The 17,884-nt window shown below is 31.0% G+C and overlaps 3 protein-coding genes across 9 annotated transcripts; 1 reads left to right on the top strand and 2 right to left on the bottom strand.

The window, feature by feature from the left end:
- The first annotated feature begins 147 nt into the window (after window positions 1–147).
- On the top strand, window positions 148–7,880 carry cdc14 (cell division cycle protein 14). 3 transcript variants are annotated; one of them, XM_011634760.3, is made up of 8 exons: window positions 148–1,254; window positions 1,636–1,901; window positions 2,014–2,314; window positions 2,592–2,961; window positions 3,055–3,396; window positions 3,466–3,594; window positions 4,482–4,712; window positions 5,475–7,880. In XM_011634760.3, the coding sequence occupies exons 1-8, from the start codon at window positions 1,206–1,208 to the stop codon at window positions 5,515–5,517; spliced, it is 1,731 nt and encodes a 576-aa protein (XP_011633062.2). In that variant the 5' UTR covers window positions 148–1,205; the 3' UTR covers window positions 5,518–7,880. The 3 variants fall into 3 exon arrangements, with proteins under 3 accessions (XP_011633062.2, XP_011633063.2, XP_011633061.2); XM_011634759.3 differs by having other exon boundaries at window positions 157–1,254; window positions 4,431–4,712; XM_011634761.3 differs by lacking the exon at window positions 4,482–4,712 and having other exon boundaries at window positions 151–1,254.
- Window positions 7,881–9,358: 1,478 nt separating this feature from the next.
- On the bottom strand, window positions 9,359–11,832 carry por (Protein-serine O-palmitoleoyltransferase por). 2 transcript variants are annotated; one of them, XM_089079049.1, is made up of 7 exons: window positions 11,589–11,832; window positions 11,122–11,411; window positions 10,788–10,998; window positions 10,483–10,699; window positions 10,266–10,372; window positions 9,952–10,154; window positions 9,359–9,886 (listed from the first exon to the last, which is right to left on the bottom strand). In XM_089079049.1, the coding sequence occupies exons 2-7, from the start codon at window positions 11,345–11,347 to the stop codon at window positions 9,444–9,446; spliced, it is 1,407 nt and encodes a 468-aa protein (XP_088935175.1). In that variant the 5' UTR covers window positions 11,348–11,411; window positions 11,589–11,832; the 3' UTR covers window positions 9,359–9,443. The 2 variants fall into 2 exon arrangements, with proteins under 2 accessions (XP_088935175.1, XP_088935176.1); XM_089079050.1 differs by having other exon boundaries at window positions 10,806–10,998.
- A 135-nt stretch (window positions 11,833–11,967) lies between these two features.
- On the bottom strand, window positions 11,968–17,804 carry LOC105424499 (Son RNA binding protein). Of its 4 annotated transcripts, XM_089079042.1 has the most exons (14): window positions 17,629–17,804; window positions 17,179–17,523; window positions 16,792–17,115; window positions 16,330–16,648; window positions 16,010–16,258; window positions 15,769–15,920; window positions 15,533–15,678; window positions 15,225–15,333; window positions 14,853–15,154; window positions 14,612–14,722; window positions 14,420–14,533; window positions 12,871–13,099; window positions 12,633–12,748; window positions 11,968–12,564 (listed from the first exon to the last, which is right to left on the bottom strand). In XM_089079042.1, the coding sequence occupies exons 2-14, from the start codon at window positions 17,489–17,491 to the stop codon at window positions 12,451–12,453; spliced, it is 2,598 nt and encodes an 865-aa protein (XP_088935168.1). In that variant the 5' UTR covers window positions 17,492–17,523; window positions 17,629–17,804; the 3' UTR covers window positions 11,968–12,450. The 4 variants fall into 4 exon arrangements, with proteins under 4 accessions (XP_088935168.1, XP_011633065.2, XP_088935169.1 ...); XM_011634763.3 differs by lacking the exon at window positions 17,629–17,804 and having other exon boundaries at window positions 17,179–17,622; XM_089079043.1 differs by lacking the exons at window positions 11,968–12,564; window positions 12,633–12,748; window positions 17,629–17,804 and adding an exon at window positions 13,481–13,545 and having other exon boundaries at window positions 12,870–13,099; window positions 17,179–17,622.
- Window positions 17,805–17,884: the final 80 nt, after the last annotated feature.

The raw sequence follows: 17,884 nt of genomic DNA, 5'->3' as shown, positions 1-17,884 counted from the left end.
AGCATTTAATATTTAATAATTGTCCGTAGATTAATTTAATATTTAATTATTGTCCGTAGATTAAAGTTCAACAATTGTTATTTTCAGTTGAACGACCTACGACGATGCGACAATGCCCATTGCGGATTTTGAAGCGGATTCAACACGCATGCGCACATTCATCTCGATTTGCGTCTTCAATCTCTCTCGTGAAACCGATCGAATTATGTGTTATAGTTTTTTCAACAATGTTTGATCAACCGTCGATCATGCGATCTCGATATATGCAAATAATTTCGTTCCTTTGAAAAACTAGAACTATTAATTGAGTAGCTTGTCGCATTTGGCTTGGATCATTTTAAGAAGAAAAAGAGAAGTCCAAGTAACGTGAATTCGATATTCGATACATCTATTGCCGTTACCGCTGCGCGGGCAGCGAGTAAGATGGCGGTCGAATCAAAATTCATATCTCGCTCGGTCCTCGACGCCGGCAACGGCGATGACAACGACGACAGAGGTGATTACAATTTCGATAATGGCAACGACGATGTAAACGAGGAGAGATACTCGCGCATGAGACGTCGTCGCGGATGCGCGTGAAATAATACGCGAATCGTTCTCCTCCCCTCCTGCGCAATCGGCAGAGACGGGCACGAGCAGTGGCGGTGAAAGCGAAGCAGACGAGATTTCTGACGCGCCGCGCTGCGTTGCGCTGCGCCGCGCCCGTCCGCGGCACCAGACATCGGCCATTGCCGAATCCGGTTCCGCTCCCCCTCGAGTTTGAATTCCGTAACGGTCGTCGAGTCGGGAGGAGGTGTTTTTCTGTATATCAACGACGGGGCGGCCGTCTAATAACCGTGGGTGTGTGGCGGTGCGGTGAATACGAAACGCCGGGAGCTCCGTCGTGTGCCGACGAGCGGAGCAGAGCGGAACGGAGTGGAGCTAAGCGTCGACGACGACGACGACGACGACGACGGCGGCGGAGGCGCGCGCGCGCGCGCGCGCCTGACGTAACGAGAGGTGGATTTTTGCGCGCGTAGGCAGACAAGATTAATCCGAGCGGACTTCGCCTAGTTACCCGCCCACTCTTAACGTCCCGCGTGTTTACTGCGCGCCCGCGCTACATCGCGCTAATTGAACGCTCCTATTTGCATTAACGTCGCGCTGATGACAGATCCACCTGATCGGTATCTGCTACTGCGCCGTACACCTGCAACTGGATCACGATGGAGGACGCGAACGAGGTTTTGGTGTGCGCGGCTGAATTCATAAAAGGTAATCCGTTCATTTCAGGATTAGAATCTATTTTTGATAACTCTGCCCGAGGAAGCGCATCTTCTCGTGCGACTCGCGTCTACCAGTAATGATCGAGATTTCTGTAACATCGTATCATTACAAGACATCTGTCTTAAGCAGAAAAACTCCATGAAATAAATGATGAATCTCTCGCGTAAACTCGCAAAATTGAATTTGTTTCAAACAACATATTTATTTACGTTGAAGATATTTAAGTAGCTCTTTAGAAATGTGCTCGGAATTGCAATTTATATGTTCAGATTGTTTTTGAATACTTTGTAAAATTGCCAGAACATTTCTAAGAGATAAAATCTCTTTCTCTTCTGATATATAAAATAAAAAATTAATTATTTCTTTCAGATCGATTGTACTTTGTAACGTTAAGAACAACAATGAAACCAAAAAGTACTCCAAACACACACTATTTCAGTATTGACAACGAGTTGGTGTACGAGAATTTTTATTCTGACTTTGGTCCTTTAAATCTGGCCATGCTGTACAGATACTGCCAAAAAGTTAATAAGAAACTAAAGGGCATCGCGCTCAGCAAGAAGAAACTTGTACATTACACTACAATGGATTCAGAAAAAAGAGTGAATGCTGCATTTCTTATGGGAAGTTATGCGGTAATATAAATTTTCTTTTCTCTAATATTTTTTGTCAGTTGTAATAATGTGCATACACAGAGTTCGCAGAATAAGATATTTAATAATTTATTAATTTGTTGTGTACTTTCAGATATTGTACTGCAAGCTTACAGCACAAGAAGCTTATGAGTGTCTGATTAAAAGTCCAAATAGTCCATCATTCATCATGTTCCGCGATGCCTCTGTTGGACCACCATGTTATCAAATATCGTTAAGGGATTGTCTAAGTGCTATATACAAGTGCCATCGACTTGGTTTTTTTAATTTCGAAGATTTCTGTGTGAAAGAATACGAACATTATGAAAGAGTTGAAAATGGAGACTTAAATTGGATAGTTCCTGGAAAATTTATTGCCTTCTGTGGCCCGCATGCGAGATCAAAAATGGAAGATGGTGGGTATTTTTCATCTTGGTGTAGTAGCGAGAATGTGGAAATGTGTGAAAAAGAATGCAATGATGAAAGGAAATGTTGAAACGAATCCATGGAGTGAATGTTTACAAATGCAAAAACAAATGCATGAGCAAAATTTGGAAATAAAGTGAGTATAATGACAGAAAAATAAAATAAACATTAACATGTAATAGCTGTATATCTTATTTTGTCTTTATTATTTTTATAATAATTGTAGCAAATAATTCTGTGACTGTATCACATTATCTTTTTCTTCAGGTTATCCTTTGCATGGTCCCGAATCATATTTTACATATTTTCGCCGTAATAACGTAACAACAATTATACGGCTTAATAAGAAGGTCTACGATGCATCGAGTTTCACCGACGCTGGATTCACTCATAAAGATTTATTTTTTATGGACGGATCGACTCCAACGGACTCGATAATGCATCAATTTCTCAAAATAGCGGAAAACACAAATGGTGCAGTTGCTGTACATTGTAAAGCAGGCCTTGGGAGAACGGGTTCTCTCATAGGTTGCTATATTATGAAACATTACCATTTGACAGCACATGAAACGATCGCCTGGATAAGGATATGTAGGCCAGGTTCTGTAATTGGGCACCAACAACAATGGTTGGAGAGGTAAAGAATATATGCGCACACATTTATTCATCATTTATTTTCTCATTACAATGTGTAATAGTATAAAAAAAATTGACGAACTTTGTTTTTCAGAAAAGAGACGTATCTCCGATCGTTGCTGAAGGAGCCGTTACAATCTGAAAATGGAAATCCGGTACATGAGTATGGGATATACTCGATAGCTGGTAGACCTAGAGCAGCTTCTTTCCAAGGTGATGTAAAAAGTCTAATGGAGGATAATGTATCAGGGATAATGCATCGTGTAGACGAAATAAAATTAGATGATCCTGGACCAGTGGCTGGGGCTAGTACTACGACTAGATTTAGCACGCTAACCCAAGGTGATAAGTTGTGTAGAATCAAAGCCAGAAGAAGAGGTATATCAACGGCTCAAACGTCTCTCAATACAAGTACAGGAACATCTACCGTTGTGCAGTAAGTACATGTCTATTGTAGCTGTCTGTTTGTTTAAGATTGGAATTAATATGCATATTGTATTTATAGTCCATATTTGGGATCTTTATTACAAACCAGGAGTCAGAAAGGAACCATTACGACTCTAGTGGGAAATAAAGAGAGAGATCCCACAAAAAGGCTATTATCACGATCCACGGCAACAACAGTCGTGAAAAGGTTAAAAAATGATCTATTTATTTTCTTCGAAATATGCTTTCATATCCTGCAGGGTGTTTATCATCTAAAAAAATAAAGAAAAACTAGAATTCTCAGAGGATTTCTTTTTTATTTTTGAAAATTAGGGAATTTTATTGAAAATGCCAGGAAAATTTTTAAAATTTTATCTTTAAATTTAAATCCTTTTTTTTTTTTAATTGTTCTTTTAACTATTTTTCTTGATAATATAAAATGTCGATAATCGGTTAACCATAAGTAGTATATGTATTTATATATGTTATTTGTGAATATATATTTATCATTTTAAATTATATTTTTAACAATCTTTCGAATCTTGTAACTTTGATGAGTTAAATTCGTGTATTGTGGGCTGAGTTATAGTTGTACATTCAATTTATATTTTGCATTCAATTTGTATATTATTTCTTGTTAGTATTTACTTGAATTTAATATCTAAAGCTAAAATAATTTTTCTTTATAAGTAAAAAATATTTAAAAAACGCATATCATATATAATAAATTTATTTTAAAATTGCGTTAAAAAAATTCTCTAATCGTAAAATTTGGAATTTTTAATTCATTATCTGGAAAAACGTGAAATTCTCAGGAAATTTTTTTTTACAAAATTTAAGTAAACATCCTGATTCTGTCTCACTTCTTTCTGTCTCATTTTCTTCCTCGATAATTACACATTCGCCATTCTTTTCTAAGTTATGCTTGTACACTTAGTAACACATGCTTTTAATAAATAATATATAAGATAAATTATATTATTATCAATATTGCATGTATTTCCGAAAGAAATAGGGTTTCTTTATCTTGACTGGAAATTGTAGAAACAGTTGGTTGGTCAACAGTAGCTGTGATCCATCTTCCTGCCGTATTAGGTCTAAACCGACAACTCAGAGCCATAATATCAACAACAATACAACTACCACCAATCCCGTTACATCTTTAACTGTATCAAAACCAGTGAGAAGGGTGAAACGTACATCCTGCATGGCTGCACAGGCCCACGCTACAAACTCGTCTGCCAATCATTCGGTACCGCAACCACAACAACGCATGAATATGATCCTTAGGTCGGCAGACCGAGTTACTCGCTATTCGCTCAGGCAGTAAGTCAATAACTGTCCCTGTTTCTCGAATTTGAGTCTAAATTTACGATTGTGCAATTCTTTCGTTCTTGCTTGTTTGATGTATAAGTGAACAAAAAATTTTACAATATTCCCTTCCGCTACATTCTCCCGCTCTGTCGATTCCCATTGCTTTTGACTCTTTAGCTTCGCTTTGTTCGCCATCGTGCAAATACATTTTCCAAACATGACTACCCACTTATATTTTCATCTTTTGTATTTCTCTCACTGTCACTATAGTATATGGAGATAAAAATTTATGGAGCTTTATAAATTTATATCTGTTAACAAACCAAATATGTTACAAGTATTTTATAATATCTACAAAATATTTTATAACATCTCTTTATGTAAATTTACAAAGATTTTATATTTATCTCTCATTTGCTTGTATAAGTTTTAAACTGATTGTATTCTTTTATCAAGTTTAAAAGAAGAAAATTTAAAATTTGAAAATATCACTTTGTTATAATTATAGGATCGTTTTGATTTTGTTTAATCAATATCGCATGTAGCATGATTCTTATGTATTACGTTTTTTTCTATCAGCATGTAATTACATAAAAACTTTATATAGGCCTGGGCAAATAACAGTTGAACAAAGATTTACTACACAGATTGAAGTTTTTACATTATGTATAGTCCAGGCCTCATAATAAAATGTTACATTTAGTGCTTATGTAATAAACAAGTAGCACCGAAGGTAGTTAACGAACCGACCCCATTTATTTCTGTGACTTGCAGTGCGCGCACAACAAAAAGTTATAAAAGTGCATTTATCAGATGACTAACCGATATTCCCAGTGGCGTTGGGGAGGACTGTCAGGTAACTGGAGCATCTCACCAGCGCCGAAGATCTCATCGTTTAAACCCCATCATTCAATAAAAAGCACTTCACTTTGATCTTCAATACTTCTTCAACTTGAGCAAGTTTTGCCCAGGCTTTTATATCATAAATCAAGGAAGACCAAACTATATCTCTACAAAATCATCAACACTGCATTATTAATATGGTTTTGCCATATCTGCATTATGGGATATGAATTTGTTGCAGTGATATTTAATATATAGCTTACACAGCTTTTAATTGTTCTTCCATATATCAAAGTGATCGCGATTCGTTGAGTGTCTGCAAAAAATAGAAAAAAAGGGACTCAGATTTCTGTTAATATCATCTTCTCACTCTAATCTTCTGCTGGTCAGAATACATGTAGCATACATGTAGATACATATTTTCAAAATCATTTTAATATACACATAATTTCTGTTTTCAATAATTTTTTCAATTTTGTCAACATATTAATTTAATGCTCGCATATCTTTTTTGATATTAGTGACATTAGTTTATGTATTTTACGATAACATAACCTATATAATATACTCCTTTAGTTTGTTTAACATTATTAAAATTTTGAATCTTTATAGAAACACTTATTTTTAACAATTCTTCATTATTTTAATGAAACAAAGTGCATTGTTTCCTTCTTTGGTTAAAAAAATATAGTTAATGTATAATCCCTATTGCTGTTAAATATCTAAAGGAGTCAATTTTGATTCAATTTCATGATCAAAGAAGGAATGTAACAATAATAAATCCCTCGCCTATGGCCTCAAAATTAAAACTTATTACAATTTTTGTTGTATTAATATACAAAAATTATATATATATATATATATATATATATATATATATATATATATATAATAAGTATATATACATATATATACATATATACATATTTTTATTTTTATTGTTATGAAAAAATTATTGCGGACCGGAATTGGGTAGTTAGTGAAAAAGAAATTTATTTAGCATTATCGTGATATAAAAGGTGTAGTATGTTAGCATAATTGTTCTGTAACTTGGTCAGTTTAAAGCAAATGTTATCAATTACGAAACTGTAATTACGGCACTTGTTGAAAATTTACTTTTGTTGCTTTGTATCTGAACAAATGCACTAAGTAAAAAATCTCGCAATACCGATGTATATATTATATGTGCAGTTTTATATATAAATAATGCAACTCACTTTGCCAGCGATGTTATACTTAGTATATATTTTTCTAAATATATTCATAGATCTGTTAAAATATAGATGTATTAATTTATATATACATCTCTTATTTAATCAGAACAATATAAATTTATAGATTTTACAAATGCAATGCAATTTTGTATAATTTTTCTTTTTTTTGTACAAATTACATATACACTAATTAGCAATGGCAATTTTAACGTTTATTAAAGACAGAATTTTAATATGTAAGAAATATTATGTATCTTCAGGTCTTTTTGTAAACATGTGAACACACATATAATTATGTAACTTATATAGACATGTCAGCGCGATTACTTTAGCGCAAAACATATCAAGAAATGTGATGTGAAACTATAATGGTATTATAAATTATTATTAAACATTGAGATTTTGAAGAATTTTCGGATCCCGAAAGAAAATTAGAATTTTTAACATTTTACAAAGAAATCGAATAATTGATATCTTTGTAAATGAAATGTTCCATCATATGATTCAAATTGGCCTGAAGATAAGATGATGTGGATGTCCTGTATGTGATGTAGCGCTCTTTGTAAATTGTATATAGCAGTATAAGTTGATTATTTGGAATATATTTGGAATATACCTTTAAGTACAAGATTAAAATTAAGCTGTTACTCTTACGAGTACCAAAAATTTTTTAAACATGTTAAATTAGTTTAATAAGGTCGGAAACTGTACCTTGTGACATATAACAAAACACGTATAACATTTAACAAAGTATCACTTTTGCTGTATCTTTATTTACAGACTAAAAGACAAAAATATTTATATACAGTAGAAAGATTATAATAAAATGATAGTTATAATTGCTAAATGAATAATTTTAATAAATATTACATCAAAATGTACATGAGAAGATGCAAATAATGACATACAAGTAAAATTTAGTAAAGAATTTATCAGAATGATATTTAGCACGGATAATGAAATTTAACTGCCTTTGCGACTCATCCAATTAAAATTATTATAAATTATTATCACAATTAATAAAATTGTAGAATTTGCATTTGATTTTAATGTATCTTATATTCCATCTTGATGTATTATTATATCAAAATAAAAAATTGCTCCTTTAGCTATTATAACACAATCTTTTTTATAATGCAAATATTTTTAAATATTTTTAATATTGAATGCATACAAATATATTGATTAACAAATGCATGTGTCAATATCACTTTTTAGACACATAGAAATATTACAATCTTTTAACATTTATTAAACTACAGAAAGTCTCTTAGATCCCATAACTTGAACTTTGCTTTCTTGTAATTTTCTGGCTTGCTACAAAACTAGATAATTAAAGATTTTAACTTTAATGTAATATTTTTTTCTAATATCTTATATTTCTAGGTATCTTAGATAATAAAAGCAAAATTTTCTTCACATCATCGATCAAAAATTGAAGAGACAAAGATTCTAAAAAATAACAAAAATTTAAATTATATATATCATCAAAATCTGTCCTAAACAACACGAAGGAATTGTCAATTTTGAATATCAATACTATAGATGGCAGTCGTAAGAGTAACTACAATTGTTTATAGATGTTATCATGCTATATTTAAGATAATTATAATAAAATTTATTATTTTTTATGAGGTTGATATGTAGGACTAAAAATATAGACATGTCAATAGTAGGTTTAGTAAACTTTACACGCAGAGTTCTTAATTAATATACACATACAAAATGCTTTTACACATATGTATGTAGTTTATACATTATAGATCTATATATATATATGTATATAATATACATTAGCTATGTATTCATTTATACAGTGAATACGAAAGTCTTAAGCTTTTTTTTTCTAATTATAGTGTTTAAGGACACATGTTATTGAAATGTGATGTTTAGGACAATATAGTCTATTCGCCATTAGGTTTCAAAAAGTTTGTAGAGAGCAATTATTTATTTTCGAATAAATATATTGTGTAAATTTTGAAACTAATAGCAAATCTTCTCGAAATTCAAATGTCTATTAAAATATTGTAAATCGCATATAGCATTTCTTCATTGTGTAATGTTGTCCAATTGTAATGTTACTTGCAATGGAACCATTATTAAGAATACAATCACTGTCATCAAAATTTAGAAGTGTACATAAAAATTATACAAAGTTAATTTATAATGACCATTACGTTGTATAGTAACATTACAAATGTAACATTATAGTGAATTAGACAAAAAGAACATTTTAAAGCGCAAAGATGTTTCTATTCATTATAAAAGTGACATTTAATGTAAAAGTTAGATTAGGATATCAGATATTGAAAGAGTATTATATAACATTATATACTTAAATACTCTTTATAAACTTTTTTTATAACTAAAAACTATAACTAAAATTATTAAATGTGCTATATATATATATATATAATTATAAAAAATTATAAAGTATATATAGATCATACAGTGAACTTTATATTGTGTTATATATTCAATAAAGAATATGTATTTTATTTATCCTTTTTTGAATATTATATATATAAAATTGTATCCTAATGTTATGCTATTTTGCTACACAGAAAAAACTGTTTAAAAAACAGTAAACATGCTGTACAATTTGCTTATGTAAACCAATTTATTTTCGTAAAAAAGAAATGAGTATAGTTAAAAAAATTAAATTGGAATATTATAAAATAATTTGTTATTTAATTAAGAGATATATGCAATATGTAGCTAACGCTACCCAATGACTAGCAAATCCAAGTTCACTCCATTTGGTAATCGTATGTCTGTAGCTATACCCTGTTTCTTGCAGATCAGATGTATCAAACATGAGACCTAAGTAAGCTAAATGAAACATCGCCAATCCCGAAAACATCAAATTTGTCATAAACACCCACCAACAATTAAATGAATTGTATTTGTGAGTGCATCTTTGCTTAACGCACTGTTTAGATGCGATGCAAGCGTCGAAAATATCCGCGAGCATGGCCCTGAGTTGAAATTCGACGTATGTATAAAATCCTAGACTAAGTAATATCGCCGCCAACTGAAAGTTCAATCCATGTAGGAGAGAGCTTATCAAATACGTGACAGTTACCGCGCCAAATTTTCCCAAGTTTTTAATGCTAGGACGGAAGATATCTGTAAAAGAGAAATCAATTAAATTTTTATCCGCCATTTTCACATTTTCAAGATTTTGTACATACATGTTTTTAACCAATAATGCATTGGAATGTTCCAATATATGACCACTTGAACAAGTGAGCGTGGAAACTCAATGAATAAAGGTTTAACTATTGCTGATGATGAAAGAGGAAATCCTCCCAAAACTAACAGAGTCGAAGCTATGTATGAAACGAAATAGTGAGATGTTCTGAAGGATAATGCATCTCTGTACGCTATTAACCATCTAAAATAAGAAAAGAATATCTTCATAAACAAAATAATCGAATAACTTTATATCAATAACTTTCTTACTATCTTTCTTTACTATCAATAACTTTAATCCATACATACTAACTTCCAAGAATTATCTACAAATATCCATTGCGTCCAGCAATTTGAGATGCTCAGGAAGACAAAGGAAAGAAAGGCATATCCTAAACTACAAATTATCCACCATTTTGTCTGAAATAATATTAAAAATTATCCTTTATTTTAAAATTTAAAAAAAATTGGTTTCTTATAGATATATCTTTATATTTAGAAATAAAAATTAAATACACTTATTTATGCACCTGATAATTGGAATAACGCAGAGACAAGTAATCTTTAAAGGATATCCATGGTCCAAATAAACAAGTTACACCACAGAACATGTAACCCATAAAACTGTAAACGTCCGGCACTTTATTGGAGTCATTCACATCAATAGCAATACTAATCGCCTTCATTACCATGGTCATTATTACACTGCGTATCCTATGCCATATTACTGGTTGCATTGAAAATTCACTAAAAACAAATATATCTTATTATCACTTATATTTGAAACAAATAATATCTTATTATCTGCATCTTATTATCTGTATAAGCATAGTACCGTTTATGTGCAACATACCAATATGCAATTATCAAAAGGGATGGTAAAAAGATCCCTGTATCTCTGTGCCATTTTTTTGGCACATATAAAATACCATAGGAAAGTAGAACGAACACTATTAATACTATTAAAGACTCTTGTACATAATGCTGGATAATATATAATCCTATAATAACTGATAGTATATGAAATATCCTATATGATATGTATTCTGAAATAGAAAATAAAAATCGGATCACAGCTAGAATCATAACAAATTTAAAAAGAGAAATGTAATAACTTTTCTAATATAAAGATAGTAAAGAGATAAACAAACAGTATATGTAGTATTTACCAGTGTGAACAAACAGTCTAAACAAAATTGTGCTGCCCAACAGAGGCAATAAATGATATCCCGTATCGTATAAACTGGGACTGAGACAATATTGATATAATTCATGGAGGGTTTCTTTTTCTGAATCTGCATAGTCATAATCGTATTCAACATTGTTGTGCAAGCATTCATAGTCCAAACAATCGTCTTCGTCATCGTAGAAAATCGTCGCACCTGCATCTTCCATCACAGCAAGGCTGGAGATAACTGATCAGCATAGCACGTTGCCTAATTTGCGCTCCGTATTTAGCCTTTTATCCATCAAGAAAAAGATGTGAAGTTTCAAAGTTTTTATAAACAAAAGAAGATATAAGACAGAGATAAATTTATTTAAAAGTAATAGTATGTATGAAAAAATGAAAATTTTTATTATTTAAGCGTGAATATAAACGTTTAGGAATGTTAGTATATCTTTTACATATCCTTACAATGCTTTCGTATATACGTAATGTATTACTGTGACAATATCTTTCTTTTAACCTAAAAGAACTTCTGTTCGAACTTCATTCAAAACACACCAATGTGAGTGTACCGACGAAGTTGTCAACGAAGTACTGTCAAAGACCACCAATAGCGCTGAGAAAAATTTTGTATCTTAGATGTTCATTTTTATCAGAGTCGGCAATATAGGATTAATAGATATGTAAATCTGAATAGAATTAAAAAAATAATTAAGTTAAAGAAAGTCTAATATTAAAGAAAAATTTAGAATTAAATTTGTTGTAATTAATAATAATTCCATTTCTGATATAATTTAAGACCTAAGAAATAGAAAGAGAAAATTGGGAAACATAAACATTATAAAAATTATGTAAATGAAATTTTTATTTGAAGTTAATACGCAATGTTAAAATTCTCATTCTGATTTTATCTAAAATAATTGTTACAATAAATTATATAAATTCTAATTCAATTTATAATACACTTTGAAAAAAAAAATTATTCATTCTGATTTTATCTAAAATAATTGTTACAATAAATTATATAAATTCTAATTCAATTTACAATACACTTTGATATCAAATTCTTTAAGCAACTGAGTGTTCTAAGATGGCTTATATACTTATTGTGACGCATTTGTGTAACTATTTGCATATATAGCTGTATATTTTATTGCACTAATGTAAGTTAAATTAATTTGCATAATCAATTAAGAACTTAGCTGCATTAATCTTGTTGTGTTTTCATAATGTGTTGCTTTCGTATATAAGCTACTTTTATGGCATCAATATTTTATTTTTCTGAACAAGAATACTGTTACGCGTGATTAAAAAATTTCTTTATACGAAATTAAGGAGGCAATAAACCTAAATTCTGTAGACATATCTGCGCTGCTTCTGCCTTTGCCTGTTTTTTATTCGAACTTGCAACACTCGGCTTATATTCAACGCCATTTACTTTTACCTGCAATAAAACATATATGTATACAACATATTTTTGTGTGTGTATTCCTGCCAAATATGCATACTTACTTTGAAGAGGAAATTCTTCCTATGATCGGGTCCACATTCAAAGCATAATTCATAAACTGGTGCTCCAAGTTTCTTTTTTGAACAATATTCTCCTAAAAGCGATACTGGATGTTTTCCTAAAGTAAAAAAATGATAGAATTTTGTTTAAAATAAAATATGTTTTTACTAAAAATATTATATATATATATTTGTAAATTAAAAATTAAATTCGTAAAATAATCACATAAAATAGATGTACCTTCTAATGTTTTGATAATTGGTACTGTAGGTTTAGTAGCTTTGCCAATCTTCTGTGCAATATCCTGCTCGGAAATTAGTCCTCTCTTGTCCAATTTGACTTCTAGTTGTAATGGTTCCAAAGCTCCTTCTTTGTTCTTGCCTAGACCCTCACCAGGTCGCCAACCCATCTTCTGTAGTAATGCCATTCCCATCCCACCTGATACAGGTTGTGCTGATACTAACTGATCCTAAATATTTTGTTCAATTAGAAAAAATAATAAATTTACATAGCATCATGTTATGCGAATACATTGTTAAAATATAATTTTTAGTTACAATACGCATCCTACTCTTTGGAGTTATGTACACATATATAAACTTGCTAAAAGAAACGTGTGTATTAGGTAATATAATTCAAATAAATAAACTAGTAAGTAAAGATTATATTATAAAACAAATATGTTCCTATTATAAGACAGATATTTTGTCAGATAAAATCTGGAAGAATTTCTCTGTGTATGTAATATTGAAATTCTCTGTGTATGTAATATTGAAATTCTCTGTGTATATAATATTGAACATTTAATTATAATAAAAAATCTGCTATACAATTTGATAAGAATACTTACCGAACAAATAATAATGTCTGCAGCAGGCTGCCGAAGTTGTTTTTTTCTTGGGTGTAGCTATATGCCTGTAACAAACCCTCAGGTGGATGCAGACTAATGCTAAATATCCCAGCTTTTTAAGAGGCAATATACTGGCTTCTGATGAAATCCTATAGTAGGAAGCTGACGATAATTAGCAATAATCTCACAAGAGCTCATTATCTCAGTCAATTAAACAAAAAATTCAGTAATAACATAACGGAGTTTGTAATTAATTAAAAATATTTTAAATTAATGCATAAAATCATGATAATTCTAATTTTTTTTATATCGTTCTTATTATAAAACTTGTTCTTAAGATAGAATAGACTTACTGACAGAAATTTAAAATCCTAACTTTAATATTTTGAAATATAATTTTCATTGAAATAACAATGCTCCTGTGTCCATGCAGGCACAGAATCCACTTCTAAATAAGAAATAGTCTGTGCCTACAACACAGTCTCCATTAATATCAACAATTGATTCTATTGGAGACTGTGCCTGAAAATTTGTTACAGGCAATATCAGTGTGTCAATATCTTTTAAACAATGTCAGGTCAAAAATCTTAACAAAGTTTACTATTCAGCATTATAAAGAATATAACTATTGTAAGATATATTAAACCTGTTTCATTGTTTAAGTAAAAAGGGAGTGGAAGGAAGGGATTATAATAGATATATATCGAAAATGATGCATTTACATATTACATACATAAAATATTGTTCTCTTAATAAAAATTTTGATATCAATTATATTGCATCCATTAATATTAAATATCGTCGTGTTATAAATGTAAAAAATTTTTTTTCATATAACAATTTATGTTTGATTTAGAAATGCATCGTATATTAGGAGATTTTGGCATGGTTGGAAAGATGAATATTATAGAATTGGATGTAATAAAATAATAACATTACCTTACGGGCCCAGGCTTGATAACCTGAAGATAATTCTGCAGGTGTAAGCACTTTAACTCCTGTACTACCAGTAAATTGACCTGGTATCTGCTTACTTTCAGCCCAATTTTTCATCTAGAATATTATAAAATACAAGTTATAAACATATGAAAATGATGCTATTTCGCAACAACCAACGTTGTATTTTCCTACCTCATTTTGTGCCCGATGCATTGCATTCAAAGCACTTATGTCATTCGGATTTTCCCTTAATTTTCTTATGGCTGCTAATCTTTCAGATACTATGGAACCAATATCCATAGTCTGTAAGTTGATATAAGTTTTTAGTTTTTTATAAGTTGAGTTTTTAATATAAATTGATAGTATAAATCTAATTTCCTTATAAATTGATTATATAATATTTTATGATACATTATACATTTTTTTATTTCACCTCCGTTGTTGGAAAAACAGTTTGTGTAGGTTGCGTAAGTTGCACAGATTGCACAGATTGTACAGATTGCACAGATTGCACAGATTGCATAGGTTGCACAGGTTGTATAGATTGTATAGGTTGCATAGGTTGTGCAGGTTGTATAGGTTGCACAGGTTGCATAGGTTGTGTAAGCTGCATCGACTGTATAGAGTATGGTGGCTGTATAAGAGGTGTTACAGCTGATGATGGATTTGTAGAAGCTGGTACAAATATCTTTTTTGGTTCTGGTTTTTTTGGTGTAACAGGTACCCATTCATTTTCTGAAAATAAATATTGTGTGATGTGGATGCATCAAAACAAAACTTTAAACTGTATTTTAAAAATTCTTACCGCTTCTTCTATGATGCTGTCCGCTGGAGACTGGAAACTGTAATCGCAATTGATTTGATGTTTCAGCTGTTTTTTCTTGAAATGTTTTCGTTGGCAGCTGCTTTGCATCCTAAAAAACAAAAAAAATTTGTTTCAAATTATTATATTTAACATTTGTTTCAAATTATTATATTTAACATTTGTTTCAAATTATTATATTTAACATTTGTTTCAAATTATTATATTTAACATTTGTTTCAAATTATTATATTTAACATTTGTTAAATGAGATTCTAATTGACAATATAAAACAATGAATTTATACTAACTCTAATATTCATTATGATAGAACTCGGCCTTTCTTTTAAAAGAAAAGGATGATGAAATCCCTTTTCAGATTCGCTTTCTTCATCCTCAGAAGAAATACTAGATAATTCACCTAGCGCTTCAGACTTGGATAGTGATTTACAAAAATCTATAAAAATGTATATAATAAATTATATAATAACAGATTGTTGAATAATCTATATAATTGCTAAGTTTAACATAAATAAAAAAATATTACCTGTAAGTTCGTCCACTGTTTTTCCACCGGACTGTATAGCAGCAATAGCTTTGTCTTGTTGGGCTACCGATAGAGTTCCTTGTTTTATCATGTTTATAACATTCCTTCTTGCAATTTCTAAAAGCTTCTTCTTGTTAATCTCTATTCTCTCCCTAACAAAAAGAAAAAAAAACAATATTACATAATCTGGTTTGAAATACAAATGTTATTTTATCCCCAAATAATTTAATATGACATTAACTTTCTTTCTCTGCTCGCACTTCTACCTCGCGTATATCTGTCTTTATTCTCACTGCGGCTTCTGTATCTGTGCTTTTCCCTGTTCCTGCCCGAGTCTCGTCTTTCATTACTCCTATTTCTTTCATGCCTTTCTCTGCTCCTGCCCCTCTGTTTTTCTCTCCCGCCACTTCTACTTCTGTGTGAGCTTCTGTATCGCGTTCGCGATCTTGATCTTCTCTCTTGCGAACGACTACTCTTGTCTCTTGTGCTTCTGAAACAAGCAAAATTCTTTTTGTGATTACAATCTATACAAATCTTTTTTCTTTTCCTATAATTTTTTACCTTTTTCTCTCCTTCTCCTTCAAAACTAATCTAAGATCAGACTTTGAAGCAATCGGTTTTCTTGTTGGACTAAACATTTTGCTTCTCGTTCTTTCTCTACTTGGACTGAACGACATTGACCGATCTCGAGATGGAGTAGGACTCAGAGTAGGTGTTCTATTATTATTGCTACTGCTGCTGTCAGATAATTCGCCATCTTCCATCTTTGCAGCCTTTGCCTTTTGCTCATTTTCTATTGCTTTCACTGTTTCATTATAAACTGTACTGTTTTTCAGATCTTTTATCAATATTTTTCCTTGAGAAGGCTGCTTTGGTTTTTCTAATTGTACAAAGAAATCATTTATATAAGTTTATTTCTTTTTCTTTTTTACAACATATATATTTTGTCATCAAATATATATTCTTAAAATTACACATTATTTTATAAAATAACTTATGAATGTTACAATAAAAAATACAAACCAAAAAGTTTAGGTATCACTGGCTCATCAGATTCATCATCTGTCTTCTTTGATATAGGTGGTAATCGAGGACTACCAGAATCATCTATTTTATCCATTGTACCTGATTCTTTTTTTGTATTAAATTGATCATCCAGTTTTTTCTCATCATTTACATCAATCTTTTCTAGCATATCCAGTGACTTTACATCATATTTGGCAAGATCATCATCACTGCCCATCCTTGCCAATTTAACTTTTGGATGACTCGAGTCAGGCGACCTACTGGAAATAGATTCATGCCTCCGTTTGGACTTTTTCTTATGCTTCTTCTTCTTCTTACCACCTGATTAGAATGGATAAAGAAGTCATTATATTGTCATATATTTAATGATAGATCTACCGTTACCTTCTGCATCACTGTTACTATCCGAGGAATTATGTCTTGATTTCTTTTTATGCTTCTTCTCCTTATGTTTATGTTTTTTCTTTTTTTTCTTTGTTTGAATTTTATCTGGCTTAGTTTCAGCATCGCCATTATGTACCTGCTGGTTACTATTCAACGGCGATGGTACGCCGTCGTCTGGCGCGTCGAAGGTGCTGAAGAGTTCTGTTAGGATCTCATTAGATGATTTCTCTGGCAACCCGGGTTCTTGCTTAATCTTCACACCGTCGACGCCGACGGCGGTAATCAGATTCGCAATATCGAATAATTCTGCCATCGCATTACACTACTACGTAATATTCTGCCTTCCTTTGATGTAAAATTTACGAAAACAATAAATTACGAATAGACTCAGGAAATATTTTCCTTGCTAGAAATAACCTAAAATCACATTAAAGTAATTCATCAACTCACATAAATAATCAATCCAGATAAGCTCTAAATTGTGTTCCAAAAATCGCTGCCTATGGCTATGTTCCAAAATTCTATTCAACAGATAAATTTAATTGACCAATCAGGACTAAATCTTTGCTTTTTTATCTTGATCGTTCAATTAAACGTTTATCGAAAAGAGTAAATTAAACCAAAGTTAAATTGATAAAAATGAATAGAAATGGATTATGTTTATTTCTACCAATGTAAATTAACCTTAATGTAAATTAATAGTTAA

This window comes from Pogonomyrmex barbatus, unplaced genomic scaffold (genome assembly GCF_055798465.1).
Source record: "Pogonomyrmex barbatus isolate J1 unplaced genomic scaffold, ASM5579846v1 scaffold3, whole genome shotgun sequence".
NCBI lineage: Eukaryota > Metazoa > Arthropoda > Insecta > Hymenoptera > Formicidae > Pogonomyrmex > Pogonomyrmex barbatus.
The sequence above is the reverse complement of the archived record's forward strand: the minus strand, read 5'-3'. Positions and strand labels throughout refer to the sequence as shown.

Bases quoted from the DNA above. Each gene is read 5' to 3' on its own strand.
- por (XM_089079049.1), bottom strand. From the start codon at position 11,347: ATGGAAGATGCAGGTGCGACGATTTTCTACGATGACGAAGACGATTGT. The intron at 10,155-10,265 runs GTTAGTATGTAT...TTCTTATTTTAG, and splicing joins TTTGTAGATAATTCTTGGAA to ATGGTTAATAGCGTACAGAG. The intron at 9,887-9,951 runs GTATGTACAAAA...TCTCTTTTACAG, and splicing joins GCATTATTGGTTAAAAACAT to ATATCTTCCGTCCTAGCATT.
- cdc14 (XM_011634759.3), top strand. From the start codon at position 1,206: ATGGAGGACGCGAACGAGGTTTTGGTGTGCGCGGCTGAATTCATAAAA. The intron at 1,902-2,013 runs GTAATATAAATT...GTGTACTTTCAG, and splicing joins TTCTTATGGGAAGTTATGCG to ATATTGTACTGCAAGCTTAC. The intron at 4,713-5,474 runs GTAAGTCAATAA...TGTGACTTGCAG, and splicing joins ACTCGCTATTCGCTCAGGCA to TGCGCGCACAACAAAAAGTT.
- LOC105424499 (XM_089079042.1), bottom strand. From the start codon at position 17,491: ATGGCAGAATTATTCGATATTGCGAATCTGATTACCGCCGTCGGCGTC. The intron at 17,116-17,178 runs GTAACGGTAGAT...CATTCTAATCAG, and splicing joins TAGTAACAGTGATGCAGAAG to GTGGTAAGAAGAAGAAGAAG. The intron at 15,155-15,224 runs GTAAGAATTTTT...ATTTATTTTCAG, and splicing joins ACAGCATCATAGAAGAAGCG to AAAATGAATGGGTACCTGTT.